The 14421-nt window shown below is 45.5% G+C and overlaps 1 protein-coding gene across 1 annotated transcript in view; it reads right to left on the bottom strand.

The window, feature by feature from the left end:
- HDGFL3 (HDGF like 3) overlaps positions 1–745 on the bottom strand; it is a 76182-nt gene extending 75437 nt beyond the window's left edge. The window contains exon 1 of the mRNA XM_019983281.2: positions 237–745. Within this exon, the coding sequence (XP_019838840.1) occupies positions 237–320 (84 nt within the window). The 5' untranslated portion in view covers positions 321–745. The remainder of the gene's footprint in view (positions 1–236) is intronic.
- Positions 746–14421: the final 13676 nt, after the last annotated feature.

The raw sequence follows: 14421 nt of genomic DNA, 5'->3' as shown, positions 1-14421 counted from the left end.
TGGGCGGAAGGATGGCCGCCCTCGCGGGGTGCGGGCGCGGCCCGCGGGAACCCTCGCCTCCGGCGCGGCCGAGTTCTCTCTGCGCAGCGCCGCCCGAGCCCTCAGCCCCGGCCGCAGTCGGCCGCTCGCGGCGGGCTCCGCGCTCCGCGCTGAGGCGATGGGGAAAGGGGGCGGACGCGCCATCATGAAGGGGAAAATGGTGGGCGGGCGGGCCCGCGCGCCGCCGCCGTACTCACCCGGGCGGGCCAGTGCGGGTAGCCCTTCATCTTGGCGAAGACCAGGTCGCCCGCCTTGTACTCGCGGGGCCGCGGACGCGCCATCCCTGCCGCTCCCCTTCCTGGTTGTCCTTGGGCGCCGCGAAGATGCCGGGAGGCCGCCCCCCCGCGGGCCGACGGACTGCGCCGCGCTCCCCGCGGGCCTCGAGCCGGGCGGGCGGGCGGACTAGCGGCCGCTCCGACGAGGAGAAGCGTCGAGGCGGCGGCTGAGGCGAGGGAGTGGGCGGGGGGCTCAGCAGGCCCGGCAAATCACCGCCCGGCAGCGGGGGAGGGGAGCCCCCGGCCGCTCGGCTCTTGCCCGCGCCGAGGTCCCCGCCGCCGCCGCGCGCTGCTCACAGGCGCCGCGTCGCCTGCCTCATGCCGCCGCCGCCGGCCTCCTTCCCGGGCTCCCGGGCGCGGCGCGAGCACCGGGCCTCGCGCCTCCTCTGAATTCCTCCTCGGGCAGCGACCGCAAACACGATCTTATTATTGTTCTCGCGCGCGCTCAGCATCCCCCCCCCCCACACCCCACTTCCCGCTCCCCACCCCTCCCCTCTAGCGCCGGCCGGTTAATTCCTAGGTACACGGCCGGCTTTCGCGCAGAAACCGAGCGCGCCAGCCCGGCTGCTCGGCGGGCGGGCGGGCGGGTGGTAGGTACGTCCTCCCCCAGCACCGAAGCCCGCGCCGGGCGGGCAGCAGCGCCTACTCCGGAGGCCGCCCGCCGCCCGCTCTCTTTTGTTCTTGGCCGGGAACTGCCAGCCGCAGCCCAGCCAATCACCACCTGGCCGCCCCCCTCCCCACAGGTCCGCGCCACCTCGGGGGCGCTCCCACCAGCCCCCCAGTCCCACGCCCACCTCCCGCTGACAGATCTCCCGCCCAGCTCCCCCGCCCCCCCGCGCGGGGCCGCTTCTACGAGTGCGCTCGGGTGAGGGGGGCACAAAGGCGCCCCAGGCCGGGGGCCGGCCGCGCGAGGGGACCCGCCGCCCAGAGCATCAGGCTGATGGAAGAAGCACCGGTCTGGGGTCAGCGACCTTGTGGAGGGGGGTCTCACCCTAGGTCTGCTCTTCACAATGCGGTGTGACCCACCCAGGGCAAGCCATTTAACTGAAGTCACCGAAGGTTTTCTAATTCGCCGAGCCGGACAGTCGGGATTCGAACTCGGATCTCCGTAACTTCAGAGTCCGTCAGCGGTTATGCCTTTCAGTGCGTCCGCCGTCCAGGCCTGGAGTTTTGTGAAAGGGACTTTTGGCAGGTCACTCGTTTCCAATCCTGGCAACATTTTGGACAGAGTTTTTGTTTTTTAATCTGCCCAAAGAACGAATGAACGAATGCTGCTTCTTTCATCATCCTGAAGCTCACCTTTAAGAAGTCGGCTGCCGCGGCTCCTGAGTGTAATGGACTTTGGTCCTCAGCTTCTTGCCTTGCTTGTGTCTGTCCCTCTCCCAGGCTTTCCTACAGTTTCTCCCAGCATCGGCTTTCCTCACTCGCCTTGTAGAACCGTGTGTGTGTGTGTGTGTGTGTGTGTGTGTGTGTGTGTGAACCGTGTGTGTGTGTGTGTGTGTGTGTGTGTGTGTGTGTGTGTGTGTTTTAACCCCTTTAACCCCTGTTCTTTTATCCAGGGCTCCGGATAATGGGGGTTAAATTCTCTAGACTTCCTGTGGATTGTTTAGTAGTGCTTGACTTTATCTGCTAACGGCATTCCCTTACTCCTTGTATCTGGTGATTTTTCCTTTTGAAATATTTACCCTTCCTCAATAGTCCTATATTTTCCTCTTTTCTAGCTGTAGACTAAGTCCTTTTGCCTCTGTTGCCTGTGTCAGTCCCTTAGAGCTGCTATAACAAAGTATCATAATTACTATAGGCTGGGTGACTTTCAAACAAACCTCAGAAATTTATTTCTCACAGTCCTAGAGGCTGGGAGGTCCAAGATCAAGGCATAGCAATTCAGTTGTCTCCCGAGGGCCTGCTTCCTGTTTCACAAAAAAGTCTTTTCTCCGTGTTACTACATGGGTTGAGGGGTAAAGGGGAGAAGGGTGAAACTCTCTGGGATCTCTTAATCTCATTGATGAGGCCTCCGTCTTCATGGGGATTCCCACTTGGCGGTAGTGGTAAAGAATCTGCCTGCCAATGCAGGTGATACAAGAGATGTAGGTTTGATCCCTGGATCGGGAAGATCCCCTGGAGTAGGAAATGGATCCCACTCCAGTATTCTTGCCTGGAAAATTCAACGGGCACAGGAGCCTGGTGGGCAGAGGAACCTGGTGGGCTACAGTTCATGAAGCCACAAAAGACTCAGCCACGACTGAGCGCGCGCACGCACACACACACACACACACACACACAACCATCCTCATGACCTAATCACCTCCCAAAGGTCCCACTTCCAAATACATTGGGCATTAGGTTTTAACATGAATTTTGGGAGGATACATTAAGTCTACAGCAGCCTGCTCATGTGTATCCCACTTGTAGGACTGTCATGTGTAACTGTCATCGTGTCATTATGTCATCATGCCCTGCCTTTGAACCTGTGAATGGTTCCTATATCGTCTTATGCCAAACTCAAATCCCTCTGACCAGCTGCCAAAGCCCTGACTGTTGGCTGCTATCCCCAAATGGTCCTCCCTCCTTGTGGGCACAGACTGGAACTAAGGCAGAGAAATGAGAGGGGGAAAGGTTGTCAGTTGGAAGCCATGGGAGGACTTTAAATAGGAGAGGGACACGATCATAGTTTGGGTTTAGACAGATTTCTCTGCTGGCCTGTGTGGAGGTAGATTTGAGGGTGAGAGCCTGGAGGCAGGAGCTCAGTTGAGGGGACCTCTCTCCAAGACAGAGAAGACAAGGGCTGAAACAGGGCTTGCTGACTCACTGGGCGGCCAGTAGCTAGGAAGAAGTAGGAGTCAAAAACTATTTTCTGGTTTCTGGCTTTAGCAATGGGATGATTAATTTTGACATTCACTGAGATGAGGAAATCCATGAAGAATGGGCAGTTTGGGGGATGAGATCATGAGTGGTTTTGTGTGTTGAGATTTCACAGGGCATCCAGAGAGAGATGTTTTAGTGGAGAGATGAATATATAGCTCAGGGGAAGTAGTCAAGGTAGAACACAGAGATGGGAGTCATTTCAATAGGTAGGTTGTGGCTGAAACCATGAGAGGGGTTCTAGAAGACCATGCAGAATGAGAAAAGCAGTGGCAAGGATGGAGCCTGGTAACACCAACATCTAAGGCTCAGGCAGAAAAAGAGGAGATCCTGTGTGGTCCTGTGGTGGAGATGGTAGTTTAGTTGCTGAGTCGTGCGACCCCATGGACTGTAGCCTGCCAGGCTCCTCTGTCTATGGCATTTTCCAGAGAAGAATACTGGAGTGGGTTGCCATATCCTTAGGAACCAAAGAATTAAAGAATTTTCAGAAGGAAGGAGATGTCCAAATATATGCCACAGGGAGGTCAAGATAAGGCGGGAGATGGTGCCGTTTAATCTGATGATTAAGTACTTGGTGTCCTTGTTGGGAACTGTCTCACTGAAATGGTGATAAGAAGAAACCTGAGAGCAGTTGCTTGAGATATGAGTGAAAGGTGAAAATGTGAAGGCAAGAAGTGTAGACAGCTCATTCCCAGCAGTGGAGAAGGAGTAGCTGAAAGTATGGAGAAGAGTTATTCTGTGCGATTGTTTGGCTGGTTTTAAAGATTGGAGAAATTTGAGTTTGTTATTAGAAGAAGCCAGTAGAGTGGTTAAGACAGAATCCAAGAAAAGGAAACTTAATGGAGGGAGTTGGTTAAATCAATAACGTGGAGACTTCTCCCAGTCTAGGCTTTGGTTTTAGGTATTTTTTGTTTTATTTTTTTAACATTAAACAAATACTTTTTAATTGATTTTGAAGATTGACATATAGGCATATACTTATTGCTGTCTTTTTTTGAGACAACAATCAAAATGGCCACTGAATCCAAGGTAGAATTATTACTGCGTTTACCTCAATTGATAGAACAGTGCGTTTTCTTATAGAATGTCTTAAATGTTAAATCACAAAGGATAACATATATATATATATTTTTTAAGTTCAAAAAAGGCAAACAATTTATTTAAACGGATACATACACGTAGGGTAAGACTATTAAAGCACACACACCGGCAGACACATATACAAGTGAGTGTTTAACCCAAAACTCAGAAGAGTGGTTACCTTTGAAAGTGGGGGGAGGGGTATGAAGAGGGAGGGGCACATGAGGCTCTAATGTGTTTTAAGCTGGCTGATAATAGGTACATTGGTGGGTTTTCTTTTGGCGGGGGGTTCCTACCAATTTATTTATTTATTTATTTTTATTTAATTGAGCCTTGGCCTGGCTGCTCAGCACACACTTTTGCCTGCCTCTTGTGCCCTGTGAAGTCAGATTAATGACGTACGCACATGGGATCCCCTATAGGCTCCCTCTGACTGGTCATTGGGAATCTCCTCATGTGCTTGGCTGGGAGCCCGGGTGTTTTGCACCCAGGTTTGAAGCAGACCACCTTGTCAACACAGTTTTGCCAGGAATGAAGCATTGCTGTATGGTTTTCACTGCAGACAGAGCTTTCAGACTGGTTCCTCCGCTTTTCTGCAAAGGATTGTTCCTGTGGCTATTCCAGAACAATGCTCTATTCAAATATTTAACAGATAATAAGTAACCCTTTAGAGATACCACTAAAACCATTAAAAGAGTCTGATATATTTTATTTTACTCAGTGTGGCCTCAAGAGCTGGTCTATTTGCCGTGTCAAAATAGAACATATTAATTTTACTTGAAACTTGGAAAGATCTCTATTCACAGCTTTCTGTGATCTCTTGATTTCAGCATCCTCAAATCCCAATGGGCTCCTGCATCTCCCTGTGCTTAGCTACCTGATCTGTCTTTTGCCACTCCTCTTTTCACTCACCTGGCTTCCCAGGTGGCTCAGTGGTAAAAAATCTACCTGCCAGAGAAGCAGGTTTTATCCCTAGATCAGGAAGATCCTCTGGAGAAGGAAATGGCAACTCTTTCCAGTATTCTTGCCTGGAAAATCCCATGGACAGAGGAGCCTGGCAGGCTACAGTCCATGGGGTTGCAAAGAGTTGGACACTACTGAGCATCTGAGGGTATTATCTGAGCATATCTTCACGCACACCTCCACACATTTTTGTCAACTCCGTCCTGTTTTTACCTTCTTTCATATCTTGGCTCATCTTCCTGATAAAATTCTTTTAACAGTTCCTTCAAATCCTATCCACCAATCCATCCATTCCATGTTGCTTCAATTACCTATAATCTACTCCTCCACCTAAAGTTTTATATGAAATGATATATCTAAAGCAGTTGAAACAGTGCCTGGCACATAGTGAGTACTCATTAAATTTTAGTTTCTATTGTTGTCTTTGTTGTTATTGTTGACATGGTGTGGTGAAAATAACTGTGGAAACCAAGTTGGGAAATTTTTGTGTTACACACACACTCAGTATGTCAGAACTGAGCTCCCTGGACTTTTCATCAGAGTTCGTTTCTACTACTTTTGCCACTAGAGGTATCTCTCCGATGTCCTCTGACCCAATCCCAGAAGAACTACTCTCACATTCTTTGAAAGAGAAAGGGTCGGGATCTCCCTGGTGGGCCAGTGGCTTAGACTCCACGCTCCCAATGCAGGGGGCCTGGGATCCACCCCTGATTGGGGACCTAGATTCTGCATGCCACAACTAAAGATCCTGTGTGCCCCAACTAAGATGCACCCACACAGACAAATTAATTAATTAAATATTTAAAAGAAAAAAGAAAGAAAAAGGGTCATAAGGTGACAGTCGATCATGGAAAAAGCAAGAGAGTTCCAGAAAAACATCTATTTCTGCTTTATTGACTATGCCAAAGCCTTTGACTGTGTGGATCACAAGAAACTGTGGAAAATTCTTCAAGAGATGGGAATACCAGACCACCTGACCTGCCTCTTGAGAAATCTGTATGCTGCAGTTTATCCAAATGTTAATAGACAAACAACAACCCAGACTTTAAAGAAGAAAAAAAAATTCTGGCAAAAAGACCAGGTCTGCAGTATTAGAACAGAACTTCAAAGAGTCTTTAAGGGAGGTTGAAAACAAAAAAGAGATTGACTGTCTCCGCCTTTGTGACCCTGAGCACAGAATTGTGTGTGAAGGTACCTACTGGCATGTGTTTTCACGGCTCTGTCTCACCAAGACAACCAGGGGACCCCCAACGTCTCAGGCTGGTTACTGCGTGTCAGTGTCCCACTGTGGCTCCTTTAAAGAGCAATACTGGAAAAAGCTCCATAGAAGAAATTGCTTTGCTGTTAAAGCCTGGCCATCTAGATGAGCAGCAGGGCTGGGTAAGAGGTTATCAGAATCTGAAAGTCTGTGCTTGTTAAATTAATCACACTTTGGTTTAAAAAAGAAAACTGTTCTGGAGTTGGTGAATATTGTGTTAATTTTGCTGTTTGCTTATAGTTGAATAAAAATAAAAACACTGTGTAGATGAGAAATCTGTATGCAGGTCAGGAAGCAACAGTTAGAACTGGACATGGAACAACAGACTGGTTCCAAACAGGAAAAGGAGTACGTCAAGGCTGTATATTGTCACCCTGCTTATTTAACTTATATGCAGAGTACATCATGAGAAACGCTGGACTGAAAGAAACACAAGCTGGAATCAAGACTGCCGGGAGAAATATCAATAACCTCAGATATGCAGATGACACCACCCTTATGGCAGAAAGTGAAGAGGAACTAAAAAGCCTCTTGATGAAGGTGAAAGAGGAGAGTGAAAAAGTTGGCTAAAAGCTCAACATTCAGAAAACTAAGATCATGGCATCCGGTCCCATCACTTCATGGGAAATAGATGGGGAAACAGTGGAAACAGTGTCAGACTTTATTTTTCTGGGCTCCAAAATCACTGCAGATGGTGACTGCAGCCATGAAATTAAAAGATGCTTACTCCTTGGAAGGAAAGTTATGACCAACCTAGATAGCATATTCAAAAGCAGAGACATTACTTTGCCAACAAAGGTCCGTCTAGTCAAGGCTATGGTTTTTCCTGTGGTCATGTATGGATGTGAGAGTTGGACTGTGAAGAAGGCTGAGCGCCGAAGAATTGATGCTTTTGAACTGTGGTGTTGGAGAAGACTCTTGAGAGTCCCTTGGACTGCAAGGAGATCCAACCAGTCCATTCTGAAGGAGATCAGCCCTGGGATTTCTTTGGAAGGAATGATGCTAAAGCTGAAACTCCAGTACTTTGGCCACCTCATGCGAAGAGTTGACTCACTGGAAAAGACTCTGATGCTGGGAGGGATTGGGGGCAGGAGGAGAAGGGGATGCCAGAGGATGAGATGGCTGGATGGCATCACTGACTCGATGGATGTGAGTCTGAGTGAACTCCGGGAGTTGGTGATGGACAGGGAGGCCTGGCGTGCTGCGATTCCTGGGGTCGCAAAGAGTCGGACACGACCGCTCAACTTAACTGAATATGCTATTTGTGGTGAGCACCAGGGAGTTCTAAGTCAGCAGAAGGCACCATAATCAGCATGAGCCAGGATGGGAGAGGGTAGGGGTCAAAGGTTGGGGTCAGTATTGCTGGAGTGAGGGTGGGTAGCAGCAGCAACTGCACTCAGGTCACAAGTACAGAAACACAGAGCTCCCCAATAATGACCGAAGATACAGGTTAATGGTCTGTGTAGACACACTTGAGTTACCTGGGATCTTAGTTGGGGAAGGAAAGGGATAGTGTTTAGGTCCTGGGAATTTTTCTCTCTAATAATCAGAATTCAAAGACTATTTCTATTAAGACTGTTCTGGAGACTTCCTGGCAGTCTAGTGGTTAAGACTGAGCTTCCAATGCAGGAAGTGGGTTTGATCCCTGGTCATGGAACTGAGATCCCACATGTTTCAAGGTATGGTAAAAATGAATAAATTCTCCTTCCTTCACTGTCCTGTCTCAGGCTGAGAAACAAACTGGAGAATTTCAGTGAGTTACCAGCTATTTGGGAGAGGAGGTGATTCAGTATGTAGAAAGTATTAAAAACAAAGGATTTGCAAATTTAGCTACCACTTTGGCTGCTATTGTTCCTCTATTTGCATATGTGATGCTAAAGAGAGCCTTGGATCAACAGCATCCATTTCTTCATTGATTTATTGGACAACTATCTATTGTGTACTGCTTCGTGTCAGTCATTGTTCTAGGTCTAGGACTCATGGAGAACAAGGAGGATGGTGAGGGAATCAGAAACATGTTGGATGGAGTAGTGTTGCAGGAGTTCTGAGAGTCCATCTGAAGGGCTGCTCTGTGGAGTGAAGGATGTGGGAGAAGTGATGCTTTGCTAGCTCTAGGCCTACCTAGCCATTGAGAGGAGTGGCAGCTTCCATTTTCACCCTCCTGGAGGCCTGACCCCTGGGTCAGTAATTATAAATATCCTGCTGGTATGAAAGGGGAGGGGAAAATGGAGGCCGACAGGCCCTGGAGAATGAAAGACCACACACAGAGAGAGAAACCCAGCCAGCCCCCAACTCCTCTGACCCTTCTAGTTGAGGTGCCACACATGTGAACAAAGCCGTCTTGGGTCCTCCAACCCCAGGAAGCTACCCTCGCCAGACACGGAGACAGGCTGTGTGTAATGAGCCTGGCTCAAGTTGCAGAATCATGGACAAGTAAATGGTGGCAATTGTTTAAAACCACCCAGTTTGGGATGGGTTGTTATGCAGCAACAGATATCTGAATCATGATTTCATAGCAGATTAGATACAGCTAAAGAGAGCTTGTGATCTGGACGATAGGTCAAAAGGAAAAATATTCAGACTTAGGCCCAGAGATATGAATGGAAGGAAAAAACAGAAAGAATGTAGTCTAGTTACACAAGCTTTCTATTGGTTAGTATTTCTAAGGTATTTTCTATCTGTGAGATAAGGTGAGAAAACCTAATATGAAGTCTCAGTGTTAAGGAAAGAGAGAAAATGGGATAGAAGCAGTATTTGAAGCCATGCTGGCCAAGAATTTTCTAAAGCTGATTAAAGCTATCAAGCTGTAGATTAAAACATACTTTGAATTACTTGGGTTATATGTATGGAGAAATAAAAATAAAATTCACAAAAAGTGAGATGAGGTAAATGGAATGAAAAGGCCCCAGATCCTAAGATAGTATAGAAAGTAGCTAAAGCACTAACATATTACATTTTAATAAGTTAAAGATTCATGTCATGATCTATCAGTTCCTGATAGAAGAAATGAACAAAAAAAGTATGTGATTTAAGTAATGTAAGTAATAAGCCAACAAAGGTCTGTATAGTCAAAGCTATGGTTTTTTCCAGTAGTCATGTACAGATGTGAGAGCTAGACAATAAAAAAAATTGAATGCCAAAGAATTGATGCCTTCGAACTGTGGTGTTGGAGAAGACTCATGAGAGTCACTTGGACTACAAGGAGACCAAAGCAGTCAATCCTAAAGGAAATCAAACTTGTGTATTCATGGGAAGGACTGATGCTAAAGCTGAAGCTTCAATACTTTGGCCACCTGATGTGAAGAGCTGACTCACTGGAAAAGACCTTGATTCTGGGAAAGATTGAAGGCAGGAAAAGAAGAGGATGAGATGGTTGGATGGCATCACCAATTCAATGGACATGAATTTGAACAAACGCCAGGAAATAGTGAAGGACAGGAAAGTCTGGCATTCTTCAGTCCATGGGGTCACAAAGAGTCGGACACGACTGAGCTACTGAACAACAATTAATAAACACAATCTTATTGGTAGGTTTAGAACACAGTACCAAATATCAATAGAATACACATTATTTTCAAATATATGGAACATTTACCAAAATTGACCATATGCTGATTTTCAGAGTTAATCTCAACAGCTTCCAAAGGATAAAATTAGGCATGGTGTATCTGTGGTGTTGGAGAAGACTCTTGAGAGTCACTTGGACTGCAAGGAGATCCAACCAGTCCATCCTAAAGGAGATCAGTCCTGGGTGTTCATTGGAAGGACTGATGCTTAAGCTGAAACTCCAATATTTGGGCCACCTGATGCAAAGAGCTGACTCATTTGAAAAGACTGTGATGCTGGGAAAGATTGAGGGCAGGAGGAGAAGGGGACGACAGAGGATGAGACGGTTGGGTGGCATCACCGACTTGATGGACATGGGTTTGGGTAGACTCTGGGAGGCCTGGAGTGCTGCAGTTTATGGGGTCACAAAGAGTCGGACACGACTGAGCGACTGAACTGAACTGATTCTCTGACCATAGTGGAGTTAAGTTCTGAAGTCACTGACGAAAAAGAAACTAGGAAATTCCCAAATATTTGGAGATTAAATAATACTTTTATTGTCTAATTTTTAATATCCATGTGTCAAGAAATTACAATGGAACTCAAAATACACTTAGAAGTGAATAATATTGGAAACATCATGTATTTAAACTTGTAAGAAGAAGTTAAAACTGTGTAGAGAGTCTTAAATGCATATATTAGGAATAAAAGGATGAAAAGTAGTGATCTCAAGATTTATATCAAGAACTTAGGAAAAGGGGCTTCCCTGTTGTTCAGTGGTAAAGAATCACCTGCCAATGCAGGAGACGTGGATTCAATTCCTGATCTGGGAAGATCTCACATGCCTCAGAGCAGCTAAGCCCACGAGCCACAACTGTTGAGCCTGGCTCTAGAATCTGGAAGCCACAACTACTGTGCCCATGTGCCACTGCTCCTGAAGCCCACGCACCCTAGAGCCCATGCTCCACTACATAAGAAGCCACTGCAACGAGAAACCTGCGCACTGCAGCTAGAGAGTGGCCCGAACAGCAGCAAGGACGCAGCATAGCCAAAATGAAATAGATAAAATAAATAAAAATATTTTCAAAGAACTTAGGAAAAGAACATAAATTTACACCCAAAAAAGGAGAAGAAAGGAAATAACAAAAAGCAGAAATAAATAAAACCATAAAAAATAGGATAAACAAAGCTGGTTTTCTAAAGGACTAATAAAATTGTCAAGGCTTTCTCTTAATCAAAAGAAATAGAGAAACAACAAATAATATATGAGAAATGAAAAGGGGGGACATCATTTCAAATTCTATAGACATTTAAAATAATAAAAAGGCATTGTGAACAACTTTATGCTGTTATATTTAGAAATTTAGATGAAACTGACAACATTCTAGGAAAACATATCTTACCAAAATTTACACAAGGAGAAACACAGATGTGAATAGTCCTAAATCTACTATAGAAAGAAATTCCATCTGTATGTGAAAAAATGAAAAAATGTTAGTCACTCAGTTCTGAGTTCTTTGCGACCCCATGGACAGTCGTCCCCCAGGTTTCTCTGTCCATGGCATTCTCCAGGCAAGCATACTGGAGTGGGTAGCCATTCCCTTCTCCAGGGGCTCTTCCCCACCCAGGGATCAAACCCAGGTCTCCTGCATTTCGGGAGGATTCTTTACTGTCTGAGCCACCAGGCTGCTGCTGCTGCTAAGTCGCTTCAGTCATGTCCAACTCTGTGCGACCCCATAGATGGCAGCCCACCAGGCTTCCCCATCCCTGGGATTTTCCAGGCAAGAACAGTGGAGTGGGGTGCCATTGCCTTCTCCAGAGCCACCAGGAAGCCCCAGTAAAGGGAAATCTGCCCCCAAAGAAAATTCCAGGCCCAGATGGGTTCACTGGTATATCACAGCAAATATTTTAGGAAGAAATAGTGCCAACTCACACAAACTCTTTCAGAGAATACAAAAAGAAAGAAGACTGGGAAGTTGTTTTATAAGGCCAGCACAATCTTAATATCAAAACTTGACAAGTATAACACAGAAAAGCAAAACTATATACCAACGGCTTTCATAATAAAACTTAAAAAAAAAAACTGAACCAAAATATCAACAAACCAAATCCTGGTATACATAGAAAGAATAATATAACAGGATAAATTTGAATCTAATCCAGACTACAGGTTGCTTAACACTAAAAATTAATATCACTCACAATGTTAATATATTAAAGGAGAAAAATCACATGATCATTTTAAGAAACTCAGGAAAAGTTATTTCAGCACATGTATTTTTTTCAGTGCAGTCGCTCAGTCGTGTCCAACTCTTTACGACCCCATGAACCGCAGCATGCCAGGCCTCCCTGTCCATCACCAGCTCCCGGAGTTTACTCAAACTCATGTCCATCGAGTTGGTGATGCCATCCAGCCATCTTCATCCTCTGTCGTCCCCTTCTTCTCCTGCCCCCAATCCTTCCCAGCATCAGGGTCTTTTCGTGTCCAACTCTTTACGACCCCATGAACCACAGCATGCCAGGCCTCCCTGTCCATCACCAGCTCCCGGAGTTTACTCAAACTCATGTCCATCGAGTTGGTGATGCCATCCAGCCATCTTCATCCTCTGTTGTCCCCTTCTTCTCCTGCCCCCAATCCTTCCCAGCATCAGGGTCTTTTCCAATGAGTCAACTCTTCGCATGAGGTGGCCAAAGTATTGGAGTTTCAGCTTTAGCATCCGTCCTTCCAATGAACACCCAGGACTGATCTCCTTTAGAATGGACTGGTTGGATCTCCTTGCAGTCCAAGGGACTCTCAAGAGTCTTCTCCAACACCACAGTTCAAAAGCATCAATTCTTCAGCCCTCAGCTTTCTTCGCAGTCCAACTCTCACATCCGCACATGACCACTGGAAAAACCATAGCCTTGACTAGACGGACCTTTGTTGGCAAAGTAATGTCTCTGCTTTTGATTATGCTATCTAGGTTGGTCATAATTTTCCTTCCAAAGACTATTTTTTTAAGCAATAGCAAACTAGGGATAGGTACTTTCTTAACATAATGAAGGGTATATACAAAAATCTATAACAGATATCATATATAATAGTGAAATACTGAAAAATTTCCCTGTGATTGTGAACAAGGTAAAGATTTCTGCTATAACCATTTATATTCAAGATTATACTAGATTTTTAGCTTATGAATTCAGGTAAAGAAAAAAAAAGTATGAGGACTGGAAAAGAATAAATGTACTGTTACTTGCAGATGACATAATTATGTGTGTACTAAGTCCAAAAATAATCTATTAGAATTAATAAGTGAATTCAACAATCAGTTCAGTTCAGTTCAGTCACTCAGTCGTGTCCGACTCTTTGCGACCCCATGAATCGCAGCACGCCAGGCCTCCCTGTCCATCACAAACTCCCAGAGTTCACTCAGACTCATGTCCATCGAGTCAGTGATGCCATCCAGCCATCTCATCCTCTGTAGTCCCTTTCTCCTCCTGCCCCCAATCCCTCCCAGCATCAGAGTCTTTTCCAGTGAGTCAACTCTTCGCATGAGGTGGCCAAAGTAATGGAGTTTCAGCTTTGGCATCATTCCTTCCAAAGAAATCCCAGGGCTGATCTCCTTCAGAATGGACTGGTTGCATCTCCTTGCAGTCCAAGGGACTCTCAAGAGTCTTCTCCAATACCACAGTTCAAACAATATCACCAAACAAAAGGTCAATATAGAAAAACAGTTGCATTTCCATACACCAGCAATAAAGAATTAGAAAATGAAATTTTAGAAATGCTATCATTTGTAATAGCATCAAAAAAATCAACTACTTAGGAATAAATTTAATTAAAGAATCATTAGAACTTTGCACAGGAACTATAAAATATTATTTAGAGAATTTATAGAAGAATTAAATAAATGAAGAGATAGACCATTTTTACGGATTGAAAGACTCAATATAATAAATGTGTTATTCCTTCCCAAACTGATGTCTAGAAACAAATTAAATCAAATTAAAATCCCAACAATTTTTTGGGGGGCAGGATGTGGAAATTGACAGGCTGATTTTAAAATTTGTATAAAATGCAAGGAGGCAATAGCCAAGACAGCACTAAAGAAGTGAAGGACTCCCCTGGAGGTCCAGTGGTTAAGACTCTGTGCTTCCACTTCAGGGGGGCTTGGGTTCAATCCCTGGTTGGGGAACTAAGATCCTGTATGTGTGTGGCAAGGCCAAAAAAAGAAAAAGGGGGAAAATAGGGTACAAAAATGGATAAAAAGACAAACCATAGACTGTAAGAAAATATTTGCAAGACAGGTAATCAACAAGGGGCTTGTATTCAGAATATATTAATACCAAAAGAAAAAACCTCCTATAAATCAATAAGTAAAAGCAACAATCCAAAAGCAAGATGGTTAGAAACTT

The sequence above is a fragment of the Bos indicus genome, chromosome 21, assembly GCF_029378745.1.
Source record: "Bos indicus isolate NIAB-ARS_2022 breed Sahiwal x Tharparkar chromosome 21, NIAB-ARS_B.indTharparkar_mat_pri_1.0, whole genome shotgun sequence".
NCBI lineage: Eukaryota > Metazoa > Chordata > Mammalia > Artiodactyla > Bovidae > Bos > Bos indicus.
The sequence above is the reverse complement of the archived record's forward strand: the minus strand, read 5'-3'. Positions and strand labels throughout refer to the sequence as shown.